This window comes from Dendrobates tinctorius, unplaced genomic scaffold (genome assembly GCF_039654945.1).
Source record: "Dendrobates tinctorius isolate UK_male_01 unplaced genomic scaffold, ASM3965494v1 ptg000250l, whole genome shotgun sequence".
Classification (NCBI taxonomy): Eukaryota; Metazoa; Chordata; class Amphibia; order Anura; family Dendrobatidae; genus Dendrobates; species Dendrobates tinctorius.
In genome coordinates this window covers 16,219,888-16,246,897 of record NW_027361917.1, presented here as the reverse complement: position 1 = coordinate 16,246,897, position 27,010 = coordinate 16,219,888, and the positions used below count along the sequence as shown (strand labels likewise).

Below are 27,010 nucleotides of genomic sequence, written 5' to 3'. Positions count from 1 at the left end.
TCTGGCAGTATAGAAAAACAGCTTTTTAAAGGCTTATTCTGTCATACACAAGATGACAGTTACATAATGTTAAGTAAAGGCTAAGTGCATCTAATAGGAACTTACCTGCATGGAGTATCATGTCTTAAAGGGGTTGTATGGCCTTAGGCTACAAGTATGCAGCCACTCTATGTTTTTTTTTTTAAACAGCTATACAGTTTCAGAGATATAGACCTTTTTATTTAGTTTTAATTTTATGGGGGGGGGTTTATCATAAGGGCGTGTCTCATATTACAATAAGGCAGAGCAGCCTAAAGTCATGACCCCACGGAATCTTGTGAACCACACCCCCTTGTTAAAGACCATAAAAATTAGCAATAAATAAAAAAAAAACCCATCTGATTTTATATGGCAGATTTAAAAACAAATAAGTGATTACTCAGGTGAAAAACAGAAATAAATCAAGAAGAAAAATTGGCCACTTTTGACTATGTGACAGGTCATCTTTAAAAAGACTGGTGATAATTAGTTTTGATGGGTCCAGAAAGGGCTAAAAGTACAAAACTCTTATGTACCGACTCACCATCATTGAGAAGTTATAAATCTTCACCAGCTTCCTCAAAATGTCAGGTTCTACAGAGCTAAGTTCTATATTCAATGCCCTAATGTTCGCAGTTTATCTACTGCCATGGTCAAGCATACCAAAGCTATGCAGACAATACCAATTCCTGCCCTTTTAGCCCCAGGTCAATGACCCATCTCCATCTATAAATTCTTGCCTAGCTGAACTACAGGAAGAGATGAATGACCAAAAATAAACTAAACTTTCACTTCATGTTGCCTAAAAGCAAAATTACAACCTGCAAGTCCAACCCCTCTCTTCCTGAAAAGCAAGGCCATTCAAAGTTCAGACCAAGTATACAACTTACAGTAGGTTTGGTTATTGATGGAGTAATGGCTCTGAGGAACAAGAAATCTGCCACCATCCTCATACATCCACCTGAGAAGCATTTCAAGAATTCAATATCTCATTCCATTAGATCTACCAATCCTACAGCTGGACTACTGTAATTCTATATATGTTGGCTTCCATGACCTGTGCACACTGCTCTGTCTGCCCATACTATGGAGAATAAAGTGTGCTAAAGTGATGAAAAAAAACCTGATATCCCAGCTACCTGAAGGATCAGCCTTTGGCACAAAAGACACACAGTGCTCTAGTTCAGTTTGGCATTTAAGGACAAAAAACTCATTTGCTTTCTACACAGACATAATAATCTACTTGATCAGTTTCCTCCTGGGCCGCAATTTGATTCCCTTGAGACAGAATGTTTGTAGCTGTTGCATTCCTGTACCCGGTCATTGAGACGTGAGCCATCTGCATCGCTCACCCCTAAGTGCCTAATAATTCTGTATAAAGTAGGACATGATAAGAAATAGACAAGTAAAAGCAGATTCCAGAGAAATAAAGAAAGGTAAAGCTTCTCGAGTGGTAGATGAAAAGATATTGACTTCACACAGGATAATCTTATCTTGTGAAAGGAGTATTCCAGCTTTCAAAAATTACAACCTTTCCACTAGACAGATGATAATGGACCCCCTGAAGCATTGTTAAGCGCAACAGCCGTCGTCCACTCTGCCTCTCTCCGCATGCCTATATTACCTGCACATCTTGTTTCTGTCCATATCCCAAAGTATGGAATAAATGACTATCACATTTTTTCAAACTGGTGAGTGCCACATATGTTCTTCTACCTGCTCCTTAGATGAGTGTTGGACCTGCCCAGCGTTCCTCAGAATGGAGACTTATGCCCCCCTTTCTTCCATGATTCAACTTTGCTGCAAGACCACAGCCAGGAAGAGTTACACTACATGCTAACTAACTCCATTAATTACCTTGGAACCAACAAAGGGTTTTCAGAGCGGGTTTATTGGGTACAACGTTTTTATTCAACCCTTTTCCTCCGAAGCCGATATTCGTTTTTGTGCTTTCATTTTTGTTCCTCTCCTCCTTGCAAGAGCCAGAACTTCAGAAGACATAAATGCATGAGGTCTTGCTTTTTGAGGGACGAGTGGTAGTTTTGATTGATATCATCCAATTTACAATATAATGTAGCTACAAAAACTAATGGTGAAAAAAAGTGCAATTCTGTCATGGCTTTTCAGTCTTGTGTTTACAGCGTTCATTGTATGGTAAGAATGAGATGGAAACCAAATATACATGTATTTTTTTTTATTTAAGTGCTGAAAAAAAATCATGTTTTTATTTTTCTGTTAATGATGGCTTTAATGCTGATGGCTTTAATTTTTTTTTTTTTTTTAATTCGTTTATTGAACTTCAGGACATAAAAGATGTACAACATACAATTGGCCAATGCTGATGGCTTTAATGATACCAATATAGGGTATATACAACATTTTGATCGATTCTTATTGCATTTTTTAAGGGACGTGTGGTCATCGAAAAACTGCAATTCTGGCGATTTGATTTTATTCCTCATTATGGAGATTTTTGTTGTAAGACTTAACTAATTTTATATTTTGATAGACCAGACCTTTATGTACGCAGACTGGTGATTTTTAAAAAAATCATCATAAGGATCTTTATTGCCCCTTAAATTATCCCACTTTCTAGCAAACATCGTGCCTGAACTTCCAGATTGTGGAATCCCGGCACACAGAGTGTGATCCCACAACTCTCCGTGGTCCTCCTCAATGGGAAAGAACGAGCTTTCGCTCTTTGCACTGACCCAGCACAAGCACAGCCACGTACTTTGCAAAGTGGTTACCTGAAGAGCAATTGCTCTATTGATGATACTGTTCAGTTATCACTAAATTAGTGGTGGGTCCTTTAGTTTGGGTCCTTTAGGATGCTGTTAGAGACACTGATGACCATTATGGCTAAAAGATGATAATTAGAAAAATGACAAGTCTGGCGTTGTCCACTCTTTTCTAAAATGAAAAAGCCCCAGACTGGTGATAGTATTTAGGGCAATTTAAACCTAACACGGTGACAAGAGGTTTACAGAAAAATACAATATGACTGTGAAAAGGCAGTGCTGCATAGGACCGCTCTTCCTCAATCCATGAATCACTTACATTGCGAATATAGGTAACGCCAACTTCAAAGAGGATTCCTAATTCAGGGGATGGATTTCCAGACCTCAAAAAACAATCACCATCCAGCAGACTTGGAAGAATACCAGTGACCTAAAAACATATATTCAGAACAATCTTAAAAATTCCGTACATTCTAACACTTATATCTATGCATTACTAATGAATGCACTGAAAGCGTGCTTTCATGCAAGCGCGGGGGCTGTTCAAGTCTTCGGTTCAACATGTCTCGCGGCTGTTCAACAGCAGCAACACATGCAGGGATTGCGTGTTGTTAGACAATCCCGGCATGTGTTGTGGATGGCTAACAGACGCCAGACATGCAGCTGAGGGGACTCGAACATATTGTTCAAGCATGCCGTAGATGCTAGGTTAGCATACGAGCATGAATAACACCTTACCCGAGCACGTTCACTCATCACTAGTGTTTATTTTTCAACCAGTTTCTGCACTTTTTAATTTGTAGAGTCTTGTATTATTTTTTAAAAAGACTCATCAACTTGAGCATGAAGGACAAGGAGCATCATGGGGAAGCAAGTAAAACAGGATTTTTTGGGTTGCTTACCGTAAAATCTGTTTCTCGGAGCCTTCATTGGGGGACACAGAGACCATGGGTGTATGCTGCTGCCACTAGGAGGCTGACACTATGCACAAAAAAAGGTTAGCTCCTCCTCCGCAGTGTACACCCCACCGACCGGCAGGAAGTTCCTCAGTTAGTCAGAAAGCAGTAGGAGAAGTAACAGAATAGATTGAAAACAGAACAGACAACTCAACTGTAACAAACCGACAAACATAAGAACAGGAGTTGTAGAACATGGGAGGGTGCTGTGTCCCCCAATGAAGGCTCCGAGAAACAGATTTTACGGTAAGCAACCCAAAAAATCCTGTTTTCTCGTTCGCCTTATTGGGGGACACAGAGACCATGGGACGTCCCAAAGCAGTCCCTGGGGTGGGAAACAAACTTCCATCAGGCCAGTGGACTCGCCACCGCAGCCTGCAGAATCCTTCTACCTAGGCTGGCGTCCGCCGAAGCGTAGGTGTGGACCCTGTAGAATTTCACAAAGGTGTGAACCGATGACCACGTTGCAGCCTTGCAAAGCTGCAGCGCGGAAGCTCTGTGGCGCACCGCCCAGGAGGCACCCACCGCTCGGGTAGAGTGCGCTCTGATCCCTGGAGGGGCCACTCGATGCTTGACCCGGTATGCCTCCAAAATTGCCGATCTGATCCAGCGCGCAATAGTGGCCTTTGAGGCTGGGTGACCTTTCCTCGCCCCATCAGGAATGATGAACAGAGAGTCTGACTTCCGCAAGGAAGTCGTCCGGGCTAGATAGACTCTCAATGCCCTGACTAGGTCCAGCTTATTCAAGGACCGCTCCCGAGGGTGAGCTGGGCTCGGGCAGAAGGATGGCAGAACAATGTCCTCATTGAGGTGAAACGAAGATACCACCTTCGGAAGAAAAGAGGGCGGAGGCCGCAGAACTACCTTGTCCTGATGAAGGACCAAAAAAGGAGAGCGGCAAGAAAGTGCTGCTAATTCCGACACGCGCCGGATGGAGGTAATGGCCACCAGAAAGGCCACTTTCCAAGAAAGGAGGGAAAGGGAAACGTCCCTGAGAGGTTCAAAAGGAGGACCCTGCAGAACCTGAAGAACCAAATTAAGATCCCAAGGATCCACGGGCGCTCGGTACGGAGGAACCGTGTGAGCCACACCCTGGAGGAAGGTTTTGACCTGGGGCCGGGAGGCCAGCGTTTTCTGAAATAAAATGGACAGTGCCGAAACTTGACCCTTCAAGGAACTGAGAGCAAGCCCCGCATCCAGCCCTGCCTGCAGAAACGCCAGAATAGAAGGGAGCGAAAAAACCAAGGGCGCGATGTCATTGGTCTCATACCAGGAGAAATAGGCTTTCCAAGTACGGTAATAGATCTTCGAAGAAGAAGGCTTTCTGGCGTGGATCATGGTATGAATCACCCGATCAGAGAATCCTGCCCGTCTCAAAACCTCGGTCTCAACAGCCACGCAATTAAATTGAGCGACCGAGAATTGGGGTGGCAAATCGGGCCTTGAGACAACAGATCTGCCCTGTCGGGAAGCTTCCAGGGAGCGTCCGCGAGAAGGTTGACAATGTCCGCGAACCAAGACCTTCTGGGCCAATTCGGGGCGATGAGGATGACTGGAATCCCCTCTGCTTTGATTTTCTTCAACAACTTGGGAAGAAGAGGCAGAGGAGGGAACAGGTAGGGGAGCTCGAACTGTGACCAAGGGACGGCCAGAGCGTCGGCGCCCACTGCCAGAGGGTCCCGAGACCTGGACACGAATTGTGGGACTTTCCTGTTGAGGCGAGATGCCATGAGGTCTACATCCGGAGTTCCCCACCGACGGCAGAGCAGATGAAACACCTCCGGATGTAGGGACCATTCCCCTGCCGCGAGACCCTCGCGGCTGAGGAAATCGGCGGCCCAGTTGTCCACGCCGGGAATGTGAACCGCGGAAATCGTTGGAACAAAGGTCTCTGCCCATTGAAGAATTCTGGACACTTCCGCCAGAGCTGAGACACTCCGTGTCCCCCCTTGGCGGTTGATATACGCCACCGCTGTGGCATTGTCTGTCTGAATCCTGACAGGCAGGCCCTTGAGGCGCCTTTCCCAGTGGACGAGAGCTAGATGGATCGCTCGTATCTCTAGAACATTGATCTGCAGAGCTGATTCCTGAGTCGACCATCGACCCTGAACAGTGTGATTGCGGAACACTGCACCCCAGCCGATGAGGCTGGCGTCCGTAGTGACAATCTGCCAGTGAACGGGAAGAAAAGACCGCCCCAAGAGAATGAGGGGAGACGTCAACCACCAGTTGAGAGACCGCTTGATCCGGCATGAAAGGCGAACCGGACGATCCAGAGACAGAGCCGACCTGTTCCACCTGGACAAAATGGCCTGCTGGAGTGGCCTGGCGTGAAATTGGGCAAAGGGAACTGCCTCTATCGCCGCCACCATCTTCCACAGGACCCTCATGGCTGTCCTGAGGGATGGAAATCGTGTGATCTGTAATGATCGCACGCCCTGCTGCAGGGAAAGGATCTTGTCTTGTGGGAGAAATACCCTTGACCGACGAGTGTCGAACAGAAGGCCCAGAAACACAAGGCGTTGAGTAGGGACCAGACAGGACTTTTTCCGGTTGACGATCCACCCAAAACTGGACAGGGTGTCTAGAACGATCGCCACACTTAGGCGGGCCTGTTGAAAGGAGGGAGCCTTGATCAGGATATCGTCGAGGTACGGAAAAAGAACGAGACCTCTGATTCTCAACAAGGCCATCAACGCCGCCATAATCTTCGTGAAGACTCTGGGAGCGGTGGCGAGCCCGAAAGGAAGCGCGACGAACTGGTAATGTTCGTGGTGAATCGCAAACCGCAGGAACTTCTGATGTCCGGGAAATATGGGCACATGTAGATAGGCATCTTGGATGTCTATGGAACCCATGAATTCCTGCTCCTCCATGGAAGCAATTACCGAGCGTACAGACTCCATCCGGAAGTGGCGAAGGCGAACTCTCTTGTTGAGTAACTTGAGATCCAAAATGGGCCGAACTGCCCCGTCCTTTTTCGGCACCACAAACAGGTTTGAATAAAACCCTGTGAAGCGTTCCGATTCGGGAACAGGCACAATCACCCCAGAACTGAGAAGAGAGGCGATGGCCGAACAGAACCCCGGGACCAAGGCCGGATCCCTCGGCGGACGGGATTGGAAGAAGCGATCCCGTGGAAGAGAAATGAACTCTATTTTGTATCCTGTTGATACAACCTCTCTGACCCAAGCGTCCTCTACTGAGGCGAGCCAGACGTCGCTGAAGAAAAGAAGTCGACCTCCCAATTGGAAGGGACCCACGGGAGACCGATGGTAGTCATGCGGATGTAGACCGTCCAGATCTAGATCTGGACGGTCTTCCCTGGGAAGAGTGGGACCGCCAGGACGGAGTGGGCCTGAAGGAAACCTTCTTTCTTTCCTGACGTGCCTGTGGCCTTTGCTGGTTGGAAGGGTTTTCCGCCGTATTGAAACGGCGGAAAGTCCGAAAGGGACGAAACTGACGCCTTGGAGGAGGTCTGCGAGGCTTGGAGGGGAGAAGAGAACTCGTACCTCCGGTAGCGTCCTTAATAATCTGATCCAATTGTGATCCGAAGAGACGCACTCCCTGAAAAGGCAGATTGGTCAGAGACTTTTTAGAGGACAAGTCCGCCTGCCAGGCCTTGAGCCAAATTGTACGTCGGATTGCCACGATGTTACTTGACGCCTGAACTGCGCAAGATGCGGCATCCAGGGAGGCAGAAAGCAGATAATCCCCGCATGGGAAATCTGATTGGCGATATCGGCCAAATGCTCTGGTCGTGCCTTATCCAGAATGCCCTGCCGAAGGTCGTCTGCCCAAGTGGATATGGCCTTTGCTGCCCAAGAAGAAGCAAAGACTGGACATACCGCTGCTGATGCCGCTTCGAAGGCAGATTTTGCTAGAGATTCTATTATCCTATCATTAGAATCTTTTAGAGACGCCACACCTGACAGCGGAAGGACCGTATTATTAGAAAGTCTGGACACGGGAGGGTCCACCGAGGGAGAAGCGGCCCAGTTGTCCGTGAGCTCCTTAGCAAACGGGTACAGTACGCCGAGACGCTTTCCTCTTTGAAAGCGTCTGGTCGGATCTGCTCTCTCCTTTGTAAAAATCTTTCCAAACTCAGAATGGAAGGGAAACACCCTGCATGGTGTTTCCGCCCGTCTGAACGAAACCTCCTGATCTGAGGATTTCGCAGGGGCGTCAGCGATGTCAAAGGTATGGTGAATCGCGGCAATGAGGTTTTGCACCGTAACCTTCATGTTCGCATCCTGGTCCGAATCCAGCTCTAAGACCCCTTCCGATTCCGAAAGCGCTTCGCCTGACTCGGGAGAGGAGGCCCGAGAGGGAGACTGCTGGGGACTATGGGGTGAGGTAGGACGAGGGGAGGACTCCGCCTGGAGGTCCTGCCTGGGCCTCTTGCGACTGCCGCTGGCTGGCTCAGATGGGACGTCCTGAGACGTGCTGGGTCCCGCCGAAGCTCCCAAGGGCAACTTGTCCAGAACGGCTACTAGGGACTGAGACACCTTGGTGAGGTCTGCCACTGACTGTGATAGAGAGGAGGCCCAGCCCGGCATGGGGGGCTCACTCACCACTGGGGCTATGGATGGCTCCTGAGCGGCGTCGGACTGGATTGGATTGCTACAGTCCAGGCAGAGGGAAGTGGACTGACCTGAGGGAAGTTTGCGATTGCAAGAAGAGCACGCAAAGTACTTGACTAAGGTGCCAGAGGAGGCAGGGGGACGAGTGCGGTCAGACTTAGAATTAGACATACTGACGGACAGTCACTGAAGCTTTGCCGGAAGGTTGGGGGACAGGAGGCAGAGGAGGGTGTCAATCTGCAGTATGCAGAGCTACTCACGGTCCGGTGTCCTATCACAGCTTCCAATAAATGGAGATGCACGGTTCGTCCGGCTTGCAGGGGCACGGCTGAGGGAACAGCGTCCGGCTGACAGGCTGCGAAAATGGCGGCAGCCAGAGAGGAGCCGAGCAGGAAGCGCGCGCTTTCCTGCAGATGCAGAGGAGGGAGGTAGGCGGGGCTAGGCGCCGATGATAAAAATGGTGCCGCCCGCTAAGATGGTAGGGTGGGAGGGACGGCGCCGCCTCCGGGACGCTCAACCTGAGGGGAGAAGGCCGTGGGCGGGCTTAGAGCGGGCGGGAGGGAAGCCCGCCCGAGAATGGAGAAGGGGGGCGTGGCCGCGACGCCGGACAAGGCCCCAGATGAAGCCGGGGCCTGGATTAGAAGATGCGGCCGCCTGTCAGCACAGGGCGGCGCGGAGGCGTCGCAGAAACGCCGCGGTGGCTGCTACTGAGGACAGCTAGGACCCGGCAGAGGGGGGGGGGAAGAGCTGTCCGATAACCAGCCAGGGCCTAAATAGCTGCAGCGGCCGCCTGGAGGCGTCGCAGCACTGTCACAGCGACCGCTGCCGAAGAATCCATGGAGTGCCCTGGCGTGGAACCCGCAGGGGAGAATGGGACTCAGGTCTCATACTTACCCTCCTGATCCGTTTCATCCAGCGTACTGTTTCAAGGAGAGTATCCTGCGCCTCAACCGACCGACCGACCGCTCTGGTAGGCGAGTGGGTGGGAGACGGGGAGCGAGGACCATCTGGAACGCCACATCCATGTTAGGGGTCTTGGTCCTGCTGTAGACTTATGAGGATACGGGGTGGCAGTACACGCCGTACTCATAGTCTCTTTGTGGGACTACAGATGTGACTATTCACACTGTATCCCTCCGGAAAAACCTGAAAAGAAACGACGCACATCGAGGTAGATATGGGTCTAATCAAAGACCCGTGTCCACCTCCTACTGACACTAAGCTAAACTGAGGAACTTCCTGCCGGTCGGTGGGGTGTACACTGCGGAGGAGGAGCTAACCTTTTTTTGTGCATAGTGTCAGCCTCCTAGTGGCAGCAGCATACACCCATGGTCTCTGTGTCCCCCAATAAGGCGAACGAGAAAGGGAGATTATGCTATTCTACATGTATTGCAGTCAGTGCGCAGCTTTTGGGTTATCTTAGACAATCCATTTAAGTATTACATCTTGTTTTGATCTAAAATAAATGTAAAATCCTTTCTTTCATATCAAAGAAAAAAAACTACAAGTTACCAATCCTGTCTAATATAGAGACAGTGTAAATTTGAAACTTACACTAGCGACTGAAAATGTGCAAAACTTTTCATGGTTCTAACTTGGCTTTTTATAACTTGAGAAAGGCGCCGGTCCGGCACAGAAACGCGTTGGTATAATAAAAATGATTTTAGACTCCCAAGGCTTTTCATTCCTACAGAGCAGCCCGCCTAAACGTGTCAGCTTCCATTTTTGCCAAATGTTTCACGTTGGCTCACACCGGATGATAAATCTGGTACATCTTTACACACTTTTGTCCAAATTTACAACACCAATTGGTTGACACATTTTGGTTTTGCACACCGTGTTGCATATCAATCCAAACTCCTCCTGCTGATTTACTGATGCCCCTTGCTCAGCACAGCAAAATATGGGTTGAAATAAATAAATGTGTAGTATGGCGTGTATAGCATGAATGCATGTACAACAGAATTTTGGCTTACTCAGATTAGTAAACTTTACACGTTGTTTTTACATTTAAAGGGTATTTCCAGTTTCACAAGAATGAATAAAATGCAGAACTTTGCAATATAAACATGCTTCTAATTCATTGCATCTGGGTATTTTGGATTTTAATTGAGCCGACAGAGGTCAGTGCTCAATTTGACAGTGTCCCACGTTGGCTGCCAAGCTACGGTCTTCTACAGAAACACTTATGTAGGATCACAAAAAGATAATGGTCAAAAAATATCAATCTATACACAGAGTACAGCTTCCCCATATATTGTTATATACCTGGTTAGTAAAAGTGTGTAATAATCATCCAATCAGTGCATTACTTTTGCCTAAATTGTCATAAAATAAATCACACAGCAAAAAAAAACTAATATAAACTGCAAGGAAAATAGATGACACATTTACCCTTGGAGAAAAAGTCCATGTTCGTGAGTTTTTGGGCAGCCATGAAGCTCTCACGGTATGAATGTTGCTTAGGACCTGAAAAAATGAAAATACACAAGAGCAAAATCATGTGGCCTAAAGTATATATTATATATGTCACTGATGGCTCTTAGGGTCCATTACAATGCAATGAGCAGCGGTAAATGATTATCAACTGGGAACATGTTTCCTGGTCGGCAGTCATTTTAATAAACTGCTTACACAGGCCGACCCCGCTTCAGATATGTAACAGATCATTTCTTTCACTGCGCATAGGATCCTATTTTTGTCGGCATCACACATCCTCTTTATAGAGAACAATATGCTGCCAAGAAAGATGATCTGTTGTGCAAACCAAAAGATGATTTCTCCCAACGAACAGGAGTTTGCTCATGCGGTTCTCATGCACGATCTGTGCCCCTCACATACATTATCATCTTTGGTTTCAATAAGGGGTAGAGTTATCTACTTGCCCTTTACCTGTCGGAAACTGGAAGTCACATGTTAATTTGGGAGGTGATCAACACATCACGTGCTAATTATACGCACTGCACTCGCCACCTATTGGCTTGCCTCCTCCGCTGTACTACATGATCTATCTTGATAGGGTGGCTCGCAGTATTTATTAATTAAGTCTTTCCCCAACCCGATACACCCCCTGACAAAGCAGGTGAAACACGGCATTGGCATAGCCGAACACACAGCCTGGCCTTCATTCACAGCAGCGATAACAATAGCAAGGCATTACTTTTACTTGTAATTGTTAGAATATGACAACACTACAGTCAGTATTCTGTGCCCATGTATATTTATGCTTAATGACTAATTATGTATAAGGCATTTACTTTGACTGTAAAAGCTGAAGCTCACTATGGCAGTGCTTTTTGTTCTCTCTTGATATGCTGTGCTGTTAGTTGGGTATATTTGGAGTAGAACTGTCAGTCTAGCTGGGGGGGTGGGGAGAAGTTAGCGGAAACCTGCCTCATGCACTAGTTAACTTGTCCCCAGTCAGATTTTCAACTATATTCTTCTCTAAAATGCCATAAAGTTTCAGATGAAAACCTATAAGTTTGTAAGTCAGGACTCAACCTCTGATTTTTTCTGCCCATGGTTAAGGTAGCAAGAATCATGTGACAGGTTTCCTTAAACTTTTGTACCAATGCAGCATGGCATACAATAGAAAAGCAAAAAAGCGACACTTATAATTAATGTCATATACCCTTAAAATTTAAAGAGCACCGTCTCCAAAGAATAGAAACAAATCACTACTACATATAAGTACTCAAGGTGTAAAACTTGTATTTAGCTATATCTTTATCTAAATAGCAACCAATAAGTTCACAATTACCGGTGTCATCGAGTCCCCCCCGCCCCACATGTACAAGGCTCTAAAGGGAAATTATCATCAGCAAATGGCCTATTGTTTAATTCGGGTTTCTGTGTTTAATCAACTTTTCAATATTTTTGCAATCTTATTTTCTTAGTTTTTTTTTTTCTACATATCGCAATATATATTCAAAATAAAACAGAAATTTTGCAATGTTCACACTGGTCTCGTTGCGGTCTAACGTTCTGTTTCTGCAAACAAAACATGTACATGAGTGTGTGCAAAGATCATTGTGAAAGGGGGGGGTCAGGGTCAGGTGTGACATTGCGTATTGTGATTGGTGGATTCTGTGTTACAGCTGTGTACAGAGCTGTTATCTGTCATTGAAATCATGTCTCTGATGATAAGGAGCCTGCTGAAAACTCTTCCTGAAGGATACGATTTCTAAGTCTAAAAAGCTGAAGTGTCCAGTCTGAAAATTGCAAGATTACTAATTTTTCTTTTTAATAAAGATCGTGATGTGAACACAACAAAATATGCCATTTTCTTTAAATATCATACATGTAATGAAAAAAGGAGATTTTTGTGTACTCACCGTAAAATCTCTTTCTCTTAGCCTCTAATTGGGGGACACAGAACCATGGGTGTTATGCTGCTGTCTACTAGGAGGCGACACTATGCATAATCTGAAAAAGATTAACTTTGGCTCCTCCTCTGCAGTATACACCCCTAGACGGCGTCAGCCTTCTCCAGTTTTGTGCAAAAGCATTAGGAGGAACGTAACAGAAACGACAAAACCACGCCTGTAAGAAGGCTACTATGTACAAGCTCAAAGAACAATATGAGAACTGAACCATAACAATGGCCCGTAAGGGTAACAGGGTGGGAGCTGTGTCCCCCAATTAGAGGCTAAGAGAAAGAGATTTTACTGTGAGTACACAAAAATCTCCTTTACTCTGTCGCCTCATTGGGGGACACAGAACCATGGGACGTCCCAAAGCAGTCCCTGGGTGGGAAGCAATGGACAAATATTGTGCTGACAGGTCCCTAAACTAGGGCCACTGCCGCCTGCAGAACCCGTCTACCCAGGCTCGTGTCCGCTGAGGACTGGGTATGAACTCTGTAGTGTTTTGTAAACGTGTGTAGGCTAGTCCAAGTGGCTGCCTTGCACACTTGCCGAATGGCCCAGGAGGCCCCTACCGCCCAAGTAGAGTGTGCCGTGATACCGGCCGGACAAGGAGAATTGGTAAGACGGTAAGCCTCTTGTATGGTGGACTTGATCCACCTGGCAAGGGTAGCTTTGGAAGTCGGCAGACCTTTGCGAACACCTTCCAGAAGAAGGAAGAGGGAATCAGACTTCCGGAAGGGTGCAGTCCTAGACACATATATACGCAATGCCCTGACGAGGTCAAGCGTATGCAGAGCCTTCTCCACTCTATGATCCGGAACCGGGCAAAGGGATGGCAGAGAAATTTCCTCATTGAGGTGGAAGTTGGACACAACCTTCGGAAGGAAGGACGGGACTGTACGGAGAACCACCTTGTCCTGGTGAAAAGCCAGGAAGGGTCGTCTGCAGGAGAGTGCTGACAGCTCAGACACCCTGCGTAGCGAGGTGATTGCCACCAGAAAGACCACCTTCTGTGATAGAAGGCGGAGTGGGACTTCCTTAAGGGGTTCGAAAGGTGGTGCCTGCAATGCTGTCAGGACCAGGTTGAGGTCCCACGTTTCCAGTGGACGTCTGTAGGGGGGAACCAATCGGGAAACTCCCTGGAGAAAAGTCCTTACTTGCGGCTTGTTAACAATGCGTCTTTGAAAAAGCACTGAGAGCGCTGACACCTGGCTCTTAAGGGAGCCCAGAGATAGCCTGGCATCCAGGCCCGATTGGAGAAAGCCAAGTACCTTTGGGAGGGAATAAGGGAGTGTGATCTGGCCGCGAGATTCGCACCAAGGGAAAGAAAGCTCTCCAGGTACGGTAATAGATCTTGGTGGAGGCTGGCTTCCATGCCCTGATCATTGTTCTAATGACGTCCGGTGAGAGCCCTGCCTGGGTTAGAACCCAGGTCTCAAGGGCCACGCCGTCAAATTGAGAGCCCCTGAGTTCTGGAGGTAGAACGGGCCTTGTGACAAAAGATCGGGATGGTCGGGGAGACGCCTGGGGGCGTCTGCTGTAAGTTGCACGATGTCGGTGTACCATGTAGTCTGGGCCAGTCCGGTGCGATTAGGATGGTTGGAACTCCCTCTTGTTTGATCTTCCTCATGACTCTGGATATCAGGGGAAGAGGTGGAAAAATGTACAGAAGATTGAACTGGGTCCAGTCCTGAACCAGGGCATCTGCTCCGAGCGACCGCGGATCGCGTGTCCTGGCCATGAAATTGGAGACCTTGGCACTGAGATGGGATGCCATTGGGTCGACGTCCGGGGTCCCCCAGGGATGGCAGATCTGGCGAAAAATTTCGGAATGGAGGGACCACTCCACCAAGTCCATTCCATGTCTGCTGAGAAAGTCGGCCTCCCAGTTGTCCACACCTGGAATGTGGACCACAGAGAGTACCAACCTCGCGTCTTCCGCCCAGTGGAGGATATGTGCCACCTCTCTCATCGCCTGGGTACTGCGGGTCCCGCCTTGGTGGTTCACATATGCTACCGCCGTGGCATTGTCCGACTGTACTCTGATATGAGAGGCTGCCAGTAAGTGACAAAAGGCTCTCAGTGTCAGGAAGATGGCCCGAATTTCCAGGATGTTGATGGGCATGCTCGCTTCCACTGGTGACCACTTGCCCTGTACTCTGTGATGTAGGTGCACCGCACCCCAACCTGTCAGGCTCGCATCGGTGGTCAGAATTTTCCATTGACCTGAGAGAAAAGATTTTCCCGTTGCAAGCGAGGTTGGCTTGAGCCACCAGTGCAGGGACCTCCTGGTTGCCGATGTTAGACGGAACTCCCTGTCGAGGGAGAAAGGATTCCTGTCCCAGGACTTGAGGATGGCTAGTTGAAGAGGCCTGAGGTGAAACTGGGCAAAAGGTACCGCCTCCATTGCTGCTGCCATCCTGCCAAGGACTCTCATGGCAAACCGGAGATCGGGGGGGATTGCGGAGGAGCATGCGAACTTCTAGACGGAGAGCCAGTGCCTTGTCCCTGGGAAGGAGCACCAGACCCCTGGAGGTGTCGAATAGCATCCCCAGGAAGGTCAGAGACTGACTAGGGGCAGTCGATGACTTTTGCAAGTTGACTAGCCAGCCCAGGCGACTCAGAGTGTCGATTGTGATTGAGGCGCTGACCTCGCAGTCCTTGAAGGTGGAAGCCTTGATGAGAAGGTCGTCCAGGTATGGAACGACTACTATGCCTCTGGAGTGTAGAACATCCATGGCGGCTGCCATGATCTTGGTAAACGTTCTTGGAGCCGTGGCGAGTCCAAAAGGGAGAGCCACGAACTGGTAGTGGTCCTGGTTGATTGCGAACCTGAGAAATCTCTGATGGGCGGGAGCAATCGGTATATGCAAGTATGCGTCTTGTATGTCTATGGAGGCAAGATATTCACCCTTCTCCATGGACGCAATGATTGACCGAAGGGACTCCATGCGAAGATAACGAACCCGTACGTACTTGTTGAGTTGTTTTAGGTCCAGAATGGGCCGGACGCTGCCTCCTTTCTTGGGGACTACGAACAGATTGGAGTAGAACCCTCGGAAGCGCTCGGCCGCGGGAACCGGTACTATGACTTCTGCTTGAAGGAGGGAGGAAACCGCTTGGTGGAAGGCACGAGCCTTGTCTGGCGGTTTTAGGGGAACAGAGAGGAAGAGCCGGTTTGGTGGGCTGGAAGTGAACTCTATCTTGTATCCGGAAGACACTATTTCCTTGACCCACCTGTCTTCTGTAATAGGCAGCCAGACTTGCTGAAAGAGTAGAAGTCGTCCGCCTATGGGTGGGGTGTCTTCCGGAATTCGTGAGTCATGAAGAGGAGAAAGTCTGAGGTTTTCCTCCTTTGGGCTTTGCCTGGCCCGCTTTCGACTGCCAGGTCCTGTCCGGCCTCTGCGCCGCCCGTGGGTTGTCCCTGCGCGGAGAGCAGTTACGGTTTTGTGCTGGACGCAAGACAGACCAGCCCGAAGAATTCCGAAAGGATCGGAATCGAGTTTGGTTACGCCTTTTGAAAGCGCGTTTAGGCTTTAGTTGAGGGAGAGAGGTACTCTTACCCCCAGTGGCGTTGGATATCATTGTGTCCAACTTTTCACCAAAAAGCCACCCACTGAGGTACGGGAGATGTGTGAGGGACTTTTTTGAGGCCGTGTCTGCTTTCCATTCCCGCAGCCAGAGGATACACCGGATCGTGATGGCGTTTGATGCTATTCCCGCTACACCGCTTGCGGAATCCAAGGCTGCATGAAGCATGTAATCTGCTACCACTGCTATTTGAACCGCTTGGTCCGACAGCTCAGGATTTGAAGCTTGGAGGCCAGTCTGCAATTGTTTGGCCCAAGCCAGAATGGCCTTGGCCGCCCAGACTGAAGCGAACACGGGAGCCAGAGAGGCCCCTGCCGCTTCGAAGATTGAATGAGCCATGCGTTCTACCTGCCGGTCTGCTGCGTCCCTGAGGGTTGAGCTATCTGGTAGTGAGAGGAGGGTCTGTGCTGCTAGCCTAGAGACTGGGGGGTCTACTTCAGGTGGATCTGTCCACTCCTTGGTGACCTTCTGTGGAAAGGGGTACCTTGCCTCCAAATATTTGCGATTGGTGAATTTCTTCTCAGGCTGCGAAAACTGCTTAGTAAGTATCGCCTGAAATTCCGGATGATTAGAGAAGACCTTAGGTGGTTTCAGAACACCTTCAAAGTAAATTTTGGGTTCTGGGGCTTCCGGGGGTGGGTCAGAAATGTCCAGCACCCGATGGATGGAAGAAATTATGTCCTCAACTAGCGCTGTATTGCTAGGGGGGCCAGGGACCAGAGACCTCTCCGTTTCGTTGTCTGAGTCAGAGTCACAGATACCTTCCGAATCCTGCGTATCACTAAGGCGTTCCCTGGTGGGCGAACTGGGGCGGAGGACTTCTGTGGTCGGGGATCTCTGTGGAGATCTGCGTTGTCTGTCTCTGTTAGGGGACGGTCTAGGTGACCTGGAACCACGGTGTCTGTCCCTAGAGGGGGATGACCGTGTGCTATAGGATGACGCAGATGAACGCGACCTGTGGGTCCGCTTACGTCTGAGTGTCGGAAGCGGCATGTCCCTGAGTCGAGCTGTCCCTGTAGTAGGTATCGTTCATAGCCAAGGCATGACCCTGCAGTGCCTGGAGTAGTGTGGAGGTTAAGTTATCTATGGACTGCGTCATAGACTGCGACATCTGAGTAGCCCATTCCGGCGTGGTAGCAGACGCTGAAGCATTGGTAGGGGCCTCTTGGGGTTCTGACCCAGTATTTTGGATACAATTCCGGCAGTGCGGGTACGTGCTGCCACTGGGGAGGGTGGTTTTGCAGGCTGTGCAGAATGCATAAAAGCAGTCCTGCCTGGTTCTCTTCCTTGAGCCCGGCATAGTGCACAGAGTGCAGAAGGGCTGTCTATGCAGAGGGGCCTACAGGGGTGGCTACGCAGAGGAAACCTATAGGAGAGCCTTATCGGTAATATGGATTCACAGCTGAGTAAAGAAAACCCAGCTGTGATCTTACCCCACCAGTGTGCTCCTAGGTCCAGCGCCGACGATTCACAGTCCTGTGCCCCCCGGAGATTGGCTGACGTTGCTGCTGATGTCACAGATGCCTTCTGCTGCAGCAAAAATGGGCGCCGAGAGGACGAGGAGGGAGAAGAAGGTGGCGGAGAGCTGAAAAGAGCGCGCAGTGCCAAGTAAAAATGCGCACTTTCTGTCTCGATCCGCCCCTTCTATGACACTGTAGAGTGTCATATTCGTCATCCGGGGGGCGGGGAGGAGGCGGTGGCTTCAGCTAGGCCGAAGCCGCGGTCTAAATTAGAAGCCTGATGCCCAGAAGGGCTCCAGGCCGGCGCGGATGTCCGGGAGGGGGTGGGATCTGAACCAGACCCCCCGGATAAAGAGATAGGATAGGGTTGGGTCTAGAAGCCGGAACGGGGCCCTGTGAGGGGTCCCCCTGAGGCGCTATGGAGCTGGTGCTGCCGCAGAGACAGGGGCACAGGGAGCCCTGTGTCTGCATGTGCCATGCCTGCTTGCACTCTCCCCTGGCCCCAACAGGAGCCCGCAGCGGGCTGGGGTCCCTGGCTTTCGGAGCTGCAGAATGCTGCCTTGTTCAGACCCTACCTGAGGCGTCTCAACCTAATGCCCCCAGAGGGGGATTAGGGAGGGTGCTTTTGTTACCATGAGGGGTCTTCATCCTCACCTCGACCTCAACCCAGAACCCAAAGGAATTGGGGAAGGAGGGGGGTCTCGACTTCGAACCAGTACCCGAGGGACTGGGGAAGGATCGACATGGGGAATATCCATCTCAACTTCAACCGGGCATCCCATAATAGGGGACCGAGGAAGGAGCCATGCCGGGAGTCTCGCATGAGACCCATTTTTCTTCATCTGTAATCCGTTGGTAAAAAAAAATCTTTAGGTGTGCCTCCTATGCGACACTAAGCAAAAACAGCTCCCACCCTGTTGCCCTTACGGGCCGTTGTTACGGTTGAGTTCTCATATTGTTCTTTGAGCTCGTACATAGTGGCCTTCTTACAGGCATGGTTATGTTATTTCTGTTATGTTCCTCTTAATGCTTTTGCACAAAACTGGAGAAGGCTGACGCCGTCAAGGGGTGTATACTGCAGAAGAGGAGCCAAAGTTAATCTTTTTCAGATTATGCATAGTGTCGCCTCCTAGTGGACAGCAGCATAACACCCATGGTTCGGTGTCCCCCAATGAGTCGACAGAGTAAACCTGATTTAAACAAACAATGTCATTTTCTGATGATACTCACTTTAAATGACAAATCCAGCATTCTATTTAGTGACATGCAATATTGTCAGCTCTGGGGAAGCAGAGACAACCTTTGTGGACAGGCTAGCTATCACATAGCTTCGCTACAATAAATGTAACAAAGAAAGAGCTCAATAAAAGTTTAGCAATGCTGTAAAACATGTCTAATATTTAGAGAAAATATTTTTTGGAGTTTTCTGAATTTGAAAGGGGAAGTTGTTTCACACAAATGCAACCCTAAAATAGAACATTAAAAGTATGCTTATTAGCAATGATTGGAACGTAAAAAATTCTTACCTTACTGCCATCAAATAGACAGAGTCGTACATGTCTGCTGAGAATCTGAATGCTAGCCCCAGGGAGAGGTATCATCTTACAGCTCCATAATGTCAGAAATATAGAGACCTGAGAGGGCAGGGGGAGGATCTGCAATTATAAAGTAATACACTGTGAATGATACGACTACTACAGACTATTGACCGAGAAGCAAAGAATAAAGCTACATCAAGACTTAATACAACATTACTCTATTATTCTAGAAAAAAAACTGCAAAGTGGTTACAAAAGCAAATGAATTTACTTAGTATTAAAATTTCTCTCTGTCCTCAAGATAACAGTGATTTTTTTATTTTATTATTTACTGCTAGTTGCCTAGGTTACTGACCACTGCTGCAGGCATCCTGTGCTTACATGATCTTTCCAATGGAGCTTGTAAGCAATGCTCTGCTTTAGTCAAGATCGCTGTAGTGCACTGTTAGCTACTGATCTCGACAGACAATATATATACAGCGGGGGAAATAAGCATTTGATCCCTTGCTCATTTTGTACATTTGCCCACTGACAAAGACATGAACAGTCTATAATTTTAAGGGTAGGTTAATTTGAGAGATAGAATATCAAAAATAAAATCGAGGAAATCACATTGTATAAATTATATAAATTTATTAGCATTTTGCAGTGAGAAACAAGTATTTGATCCCCTACCAACCAGTAAGAGTTCTGGCTCCTACAGACCAGTTAGACGCTCCAAATCAGCTTGTTACCTGCATTAAAGACAGCTGTATTACATAGTCACCTTTATAAAAGAATCCTGTCCACAGACTCAGTCATCAGACTCTAACCTCTACAACATGGGCAAGACCAAAGAGCTTTATAAGGATGTCAGGGACAAGATCATAGACCTGGGCTACAAACCCATAAGTAAGACGCTGGTGAGGAGACAACTGTTGGTGCAATAGTAAGAAATTGGAAGAAATACAAAATGACAGTCAATCGACATCGATCTGGGGGAACATGCAAAATCTCACCTTGTGGGGTATCCTTGATCATGTGGAAGGTGAGAGATCAGCCTAAAACTACACGAGGGGAACTTGTTAATGATCTCAAGGCAGCTGGGACCACAGTCACCAAGAAAACCATTGGTAACACATTACGCCGTCAAGGTTTAAAATCCTGCAGTGCCCGCAAGGTCCCCCTGCTCAAAAAGGCACATGTGCAGGCCCATCTGAAATTTGCCAATGAACACCTGGATGATTCAGTGAATGATTGGGAGAAGATGCTGTGGTCAGATGAGACAAAAATTCAGCTCTTTGGCATTAACTCAACTCGCTGTGTTTGGAGGAAGAGAAATGCTGCCTATGACCCAAATAACACTGTCCCCACTGTCAAGAATGGAGGTGGAAACATTATGTTTTGGGGGTGTTTCTCTGCTAAGGGCACAGGACTACTTCACCGCATCAATGGAAGAATGGATGGAGCCACGTACCGTAAAATCCTGAATGACAACCCCCCTTTCTTCCACCAGGACATTAAAAATGGGTCGTATGACCCAACACATACAACCAAGGCAACAAAGAAATGGCTCAAAAAGAAGCACATTAAGGTCAAGGAGTGGCCCAGCCAGTCTCCAGACCTTAATCCCATAGAAAACTTATGGAGAGAGTTAAAGCTCCGAGTTGCCAAGCGACAGCCTCAAAATCTTAATGAGGACCAAAATTCCTCCTGACATGTGCGCAAACCTCATCATCAACTACAAAAAATGTCTGATGGCTGTGCTTGCCAACAAGTGTTTTTCCATCAAGTATTAAGTTTTGTTTGCCAGAGGGATCAAAAAGTTATTTCCACTGCAAAATGCAAATAAATTTATATAACTTACAGAATGTCATTTTATGGATTTTATTTTTGATATTCTATCTCTCAAATTAACCTACCCTTAAAATTATAGACTGTTCATGTCTTTGTCAGTGGGCAAACTTACAAAATCAGCAAGGGATCAAATACTTATTCCCCCCACTGTGTGTGTGTGTATATATATATATATATATATATATACACACTCACTGGCCACTTTATTTGGTACACCATGCTAGTAACGGGTTGGACCCCCTTTTGCCTTCAGAACTGCCTCAATTCTTCGTGGCAGAGATTCAACAAGGTGCTGGAAGCATTCCTCAGAGATTTTGGACCATATTGACATGATGGCATCACACAGTTGGCGCAGATTTGTCGGCTGCACATCCCTGATGCGAATCTCCCGTTCCACCACATCCCAAAGATGCTCTATTGGATTGAGATCTGGTGACTGAGGAGGCCATTTGAGTACAGTGAACTCATTGTCATGTTCAAGAAACCAATCTGAGATGATTCGAGCTTTATGACATGGCGCATTATCCTGCTGAAAGTAGCCATCAGATGTTGGGTACATTGTGGTCATAAAGGGATGGACATGGTCAGCAACAATACTCAGGTAGGCTGTGGCGTTGCAACGATGCTCAATTGGTACCAAGGGGCCCAAAGAGTGCCAAGAAAAAATTCCCCACACCATGACACCACCACCACCAGCCTGAACCGTTGATACAAGGCAGGATGGATCCATGCTTTCATGTTGTTTACGCCAAATTCTGACCCTACCATCCGAATGTCGCAGCAGAAATCGAGACTCATCAGACCAGGCAACGTTTTTCCAATCTTCTACTGTCCAATTTCGATGAGCTTGTGCAAATTGTAGCCTCAGTTTCCTGTTCTTAGCTGAGAGGAGTGGTACCCAGTGTGGTCTTCTGCTGCTGTAGCCCATCTGCCTCAAAGTTCGACGCACTGTGCGTTCAGAGATGCTCTTCTGCCTACCTTGGTTGTAACGGGTGGCAATTTGAGTCACTGTTGCCTTTCTATCAGCTCGAACCAGTATGCCCATTCTCCTCTGACCTCTGGCATCAACAAGGCATTTCCGGCCACAGAACTGCCGCTCACTGGATTTTTTTTATTTTTCGGACCATTCTCTGTAAACCCTAGAGATGGTTGTGCGTGAAAATCCCAGTAGATCAGCAGTTTCTGAAATACTCAGACCAGCCCTTCTGGCACCAACAATCATGCCACGTTCAAAGGCACTCAAATCACCTTTCTTCCCCATACTGATGCTCGGTTTGAACTGCAGGAGATTGTCTTGACCATGTCTACATGCCTAAATGCACTGAGTTGCCGCCATGTGATTGGCTGATTAGAAATTAAGTCTTAACACACAGTTGGACAGGTGTACCTAATAAAGTGGCCAGTGAGTGTATATATATATTATATATATATATATATATATATATATATATATATATATATATATATATATATATATACACACATATACAGAGAGAGAGAGAAGAGAGAGAGAGAGCAAAAAAAAAAAAGCAGCACCAAATTAGTGGTGTGAACTTTTTAATAGCCTAGTGGCAAAGCGACGTCGCCACGCCATTAGGCTATTAAAAGGTTCACACTACTATTATTTTGGTGCTGCTTTTTTGTGCGATTATATAAGGACATTGAGGTGTCTAGAGAAGCGTGCACTGCTTTAAGGTATTTTGTGCTGTTCCTATTTTTTTACACACATACAATACAGACCAAAAGTTTGGACACACCTCATTCAAAGTGTTTTCTTTATTTTCATGACTATGAAAATTGTAGATTCTCTCTGAAGGCATCAAAACTATGAATTAAAACATGTAGAATTATATAATTAGCAAAAAAGTGTGAAACAACTGAAAATATGTCTTATATTCTAGGTTCTTCAAAGTAGCCACCTTTTGCTTTGATTACTGCTTTGCACACTCTTGGCATTCTCTTGATGAGATCCAAGAGGTAGTCACCGGAAATGGTTTTCACTTCACAGGTGTGCCCTGTCAGGTTTAGTAAGTGGGATTTCTTGCCTTATAAATGGGATTGGGATCATCAGTTGTGTTGCGCAGAAGTCTGGTGGATACACAGCTGATAGTCCTACTAGACTGTTAGAATTTGTATTATGGCAAGAAAAAAGCAGCTAAGTAAAGAAAAACGAGTGGCCATCATTACTTTAAGAAATGAAGGTCAGTCAGTCCGAAAAATTGGGAAAACTTTGAAAGTGTCCCCAAGTGCAGTGACAAAAACCATCAAGCGCTACAAAAAAACTGGCCTACATTAGGACCGCCCCAGGAAAGGACGACCAAGAGTCACCTCTCTTGCGGAGGATAAGTTCATCCGAGTCACCAGCCTCAGAAATTGCAGGTTAACATTAGCTCAGATTAGAGACCAGGTCAATGCCACACAGAGTTCTAGCAGCAGACACATCTCTAAAACAACTGTTAAGAGGAGACTGTGCAGCAGGCCTTCATGGTAAAATAGCTGCTAGGAAACCACTGCTAAGGACAGGCCACAAGCAGAAGAGACTTGTTTGGACTAAAAAAACACAAGGAATGGACATTAGACCAGTGGAAATCTGTGCTTTGGTCTGATGAGTCCAAATTTGAGATCTTTGGTTCCAACCACCGTGTCTTTGTGTGACGCAGAAAAGGTGAACGGATGGACTCTACATGCCTGGTTCCCACCGTGAAGCATGGAGGAGGAGGTGTAATGGTGTGGGGATGCTTTGCTGGTGACACTGTTGGGGATTTATTCAAAATTGAAGGCATACTGAACCAGAATGGCTACCACAGCATCTTGCAGCGGCATGCTATTCCATCCGGTTTGCGTTTAGTTGGACCATCATTTATTTTTCAACAGGACAATGACCCCAAACACACCTCCAGGCTGTGTAAGGGCTATATGACCAAGTAGGAGAGTGATGGGGTACTACGCCAGATGACCTGGCCTCCACAGTCACCAGACCTGAACCCAATCGAGATGGTTTGGGGTGAGCTGGTCCGCAGAGAGAAGGCAAAAGGGCCAACAAGTGCTAAGCATCTCTGGGAACTCCTTCAAGACTATTGGAAGATCATTTCCGGTGACTACCTCTTGAAGCTCATCAAGAGAATGCCAAGAGTGTACAAAGCAGTAATCAAAGCAAAAGGTGGCTACTTTGAAGAACCTAGAATATAAGACACAGTATTTTCAGTAGTTTCACACTTTTTTGTTAATTATATAATTCTACATGTGTTAATTCATAGTTTTGATGCCTTCAGAGTGAATCTACAATTTTCACTGTCAAGAAAATAAAGAAAACTCTTTGAATGAGGTGTGTCCAAACTTTTGGTCTGTACTGTGTGTGTGTATATATATATATATATATATATATATATATATATATATATATATATATATATATATATATATTGTATTTACAAATCTGCATTCATTACATAGTGAAATGTGTTGAGAACAATAAAACATAAAAAACATCAATGTAAATCAAAATGAATATCCCATGGAAGTCTGGATTTGGAATGATACTCAAAATCAAAGTGGAAAATCAAATTACAGGCCGATCCAACTTCAGTGGAAATGCCTCAAGACAAGGAAATGATACTAAGTACTGTGTGTGTGGCCTCCACGTGCCTGTATAACCTCAATACAACTGGGAATGTTCCTGAAGAAGCGGTGAATCCGGTGAATAACGGCGATTGCGTGACTGGGGATGGCAAAATCTGACCCGAATCATGTTCTCCCGGGTCCCAGCTACCCCCGGTAGCAGAGACCCTGGAGATTTTCTGATGCTGGGGGGCGCTATGCACTTATTTCTCAGCACTGATAAAATATATATTTATTTTGTTTCTGTCTTAGGTTTTGTCTGTTTAATGGTCAGTGTGCAAATAACAAAAGACTGACTGTCACTTCCAAACAGAAAGTTGGTGTGTACAGGAGCAAACTAAGAGTAGCCATCTCATAACAAACATAGTGCAACTTTAATTGTTATGTATGGATATAGCTACTCTTAGTTTGCGCCTGTACACAACTGTTTTCTGTTTTGAAGGGACAGTTCATGTTTTGTTATTTATATATAGGCTCTCTGACCGGGCATCGGTGGCAGTTTTAATTGCAGCAGGAACCTACTTACCCATAAATGCAGGATTAAGCCTAAAAGAGGATTCACATTAGATAGGTTCCCAGCAACTGAAGGTTGCTTGCTGCTGGCTGCTGGGCCCGCATGATTTGGCCAAATTATGTGCTAAGTATCCCCATTTTTTTGTTATTATCTAGAGCAGTAATGCAATTAAAATTTCATATATTTCATGTTTACATGCTATAGCAATATAGAGTGCAACTTTATTTGTTTGTAATGGCCAGTGTGAACATGCTTCTATTGCATGGAAACCAACTTGAATGCCAGTTCTTTTTTTTTGTTTCTGCATTCAGTGTTGGTAAGGGTGCGGCCCTCCCTTCCTTTGCGTTGGACTTTACATTTGAATAGCTTCCCATTTGCGGTGTTTCCATGTTCTGTACTCGGTCCTGCTCAGCACTTATTTACACAGATGTCACTAGGATGCATGGTAAGGTTTAAATACTAGAGGTTAGGACCATCCCAAATTTGGGTACACCTTTACGCTGGTGGGATGACTTTTGTGTTTTTTTTATCAAAAATAGTTTTTTTTATCAAAAATAGTATTTACTAAGTACTGAGCTCTGAACTGCACAAGAAACACCTTGAGAATACTCCCTCAACCATTTTTACTTTTCCACTGTTGACTTAGATTAGGTCTAGTGATGAGCGAGTATACTTGTTGCTCAGGTTTTCCCGAGCATGCTCAAGTGTCCTCCGAGTATTTTGGCGTGCTCGGAGATTTATTTCTCGTCTCATCTGCATGATTTGCGACTTGCAGACAGGCTGAATACATGTGGAGATTCCCTAACAAACAGCCATTCCTCACATGTATTCAGCCTGTCCAGCAGCCACAAATCATGCAGATGAGACGAAAACTAAATCTCCGAGCACGCCAAAATACTCGGAGGACACCAGAGCAACGAGTATACTCACTCATCACTAATTAGGTCTCTAAAATTTGTTGTTACTGAATAGAAAACTGAAGCATACTACACAATTCTTTTCTGTTATTTTAGTTCTGTAACTCATTAGCAATTTTAATATATTAGCCAAATACACTAGAACTTACCCCTCCTTTCTCCGAGTCCCACAAGAGATCCTTAAAGCACAACTGTGAAGGAGTGAGGTCAAGATGGAGGTATCTACTGGCTTTGTATTGATCTCCTGCATAAAAAATATACTACTTGATACATTTTCTATGCTTTTTACACATTGACCAGATTATATAAATTGGAACCATCTCTAGTTATCATTTGCAAATTGCATCTTTTTTTTGCTAAGCAAATTAAGAAAATGCAAGGGAACTTGTCACCGGATTCATGCAGCCCAGACTACGGGCAGCATTAATCAGAGACTCGCTGGACGACTGTAGCCAGGTAGATTTTCTCTAAAACACTTTGCCATTTCAGAGAAAATATAGCTTAAAGATTCAGCCGGAGACCATAGGGAGAGATATGACTAGTCCAACAACTACTTCACCTTGCACTTCTCTAGTAACTAACTAGTCTTTCCCATGTGTACATAGGGAGAGACCGCTCAATCACTTGGAGTCATGCAGGCTGGGGGTTGTCACCGAAATATTCTTATCTCTCCTTATGATCTCTGGAAGGATCTTGAATTTTGTTCTCTCTGATTCACTGGAGCATTTTAGAGAAAAACATAAATGGACTGTTCATGCATATCACAATCCTACTGTGCTACAAAAGGCCATAGCTTCCAATCTTTGCACCAAGGAAACAAGTAACGTGGCAACCTCGGCCTCCATACTATGAGTGTGATGGCAGTCGCTGC

General features: G+C 46.6%; 1 protein-coding gene across 4 annotated transcripts in view; it reads right to left on the bottom strand.

Annotated features, from left to right (window-relative positions):
• The window catches only part of NPHP1 (nephrocystin 1), a 133,761-nt gene that overhangs the window by 51,316 nt on the left and 55,435 nt on the right, over positions 1 to 27,010 (bottom strand). For 3 of the 4 annotated variants that reach the window (XM_073557497.1, XM_073557494.1, XM_073557495.1), the window contains exons 11-14: positions 26,289 to 26,383; positions 19,243 to 19,371; positions 10,693 to 10,767; positions 3,079 to 3,189 (exon numbers count right to left, since the gene is read on the bottom strand). In XM_073557497.1, the coding sequence (XP_073413598.1) occupies positions 3,079 to 3,189; positions 10,693 to 10,767; positions 19,243 to 19,371; positions 26,289 to 26,383 (410 nt within the window). The remainder of the gene's footprint in view (positions 1 to 3,078; positions 3,190 to 10,692; positions 10,768 to 19,242; positions 19,372 to 26,288; positions 26,384 to 27,010) is intronic. The other variant, XM_073557496.1, reaches the window with a different exon arrangement.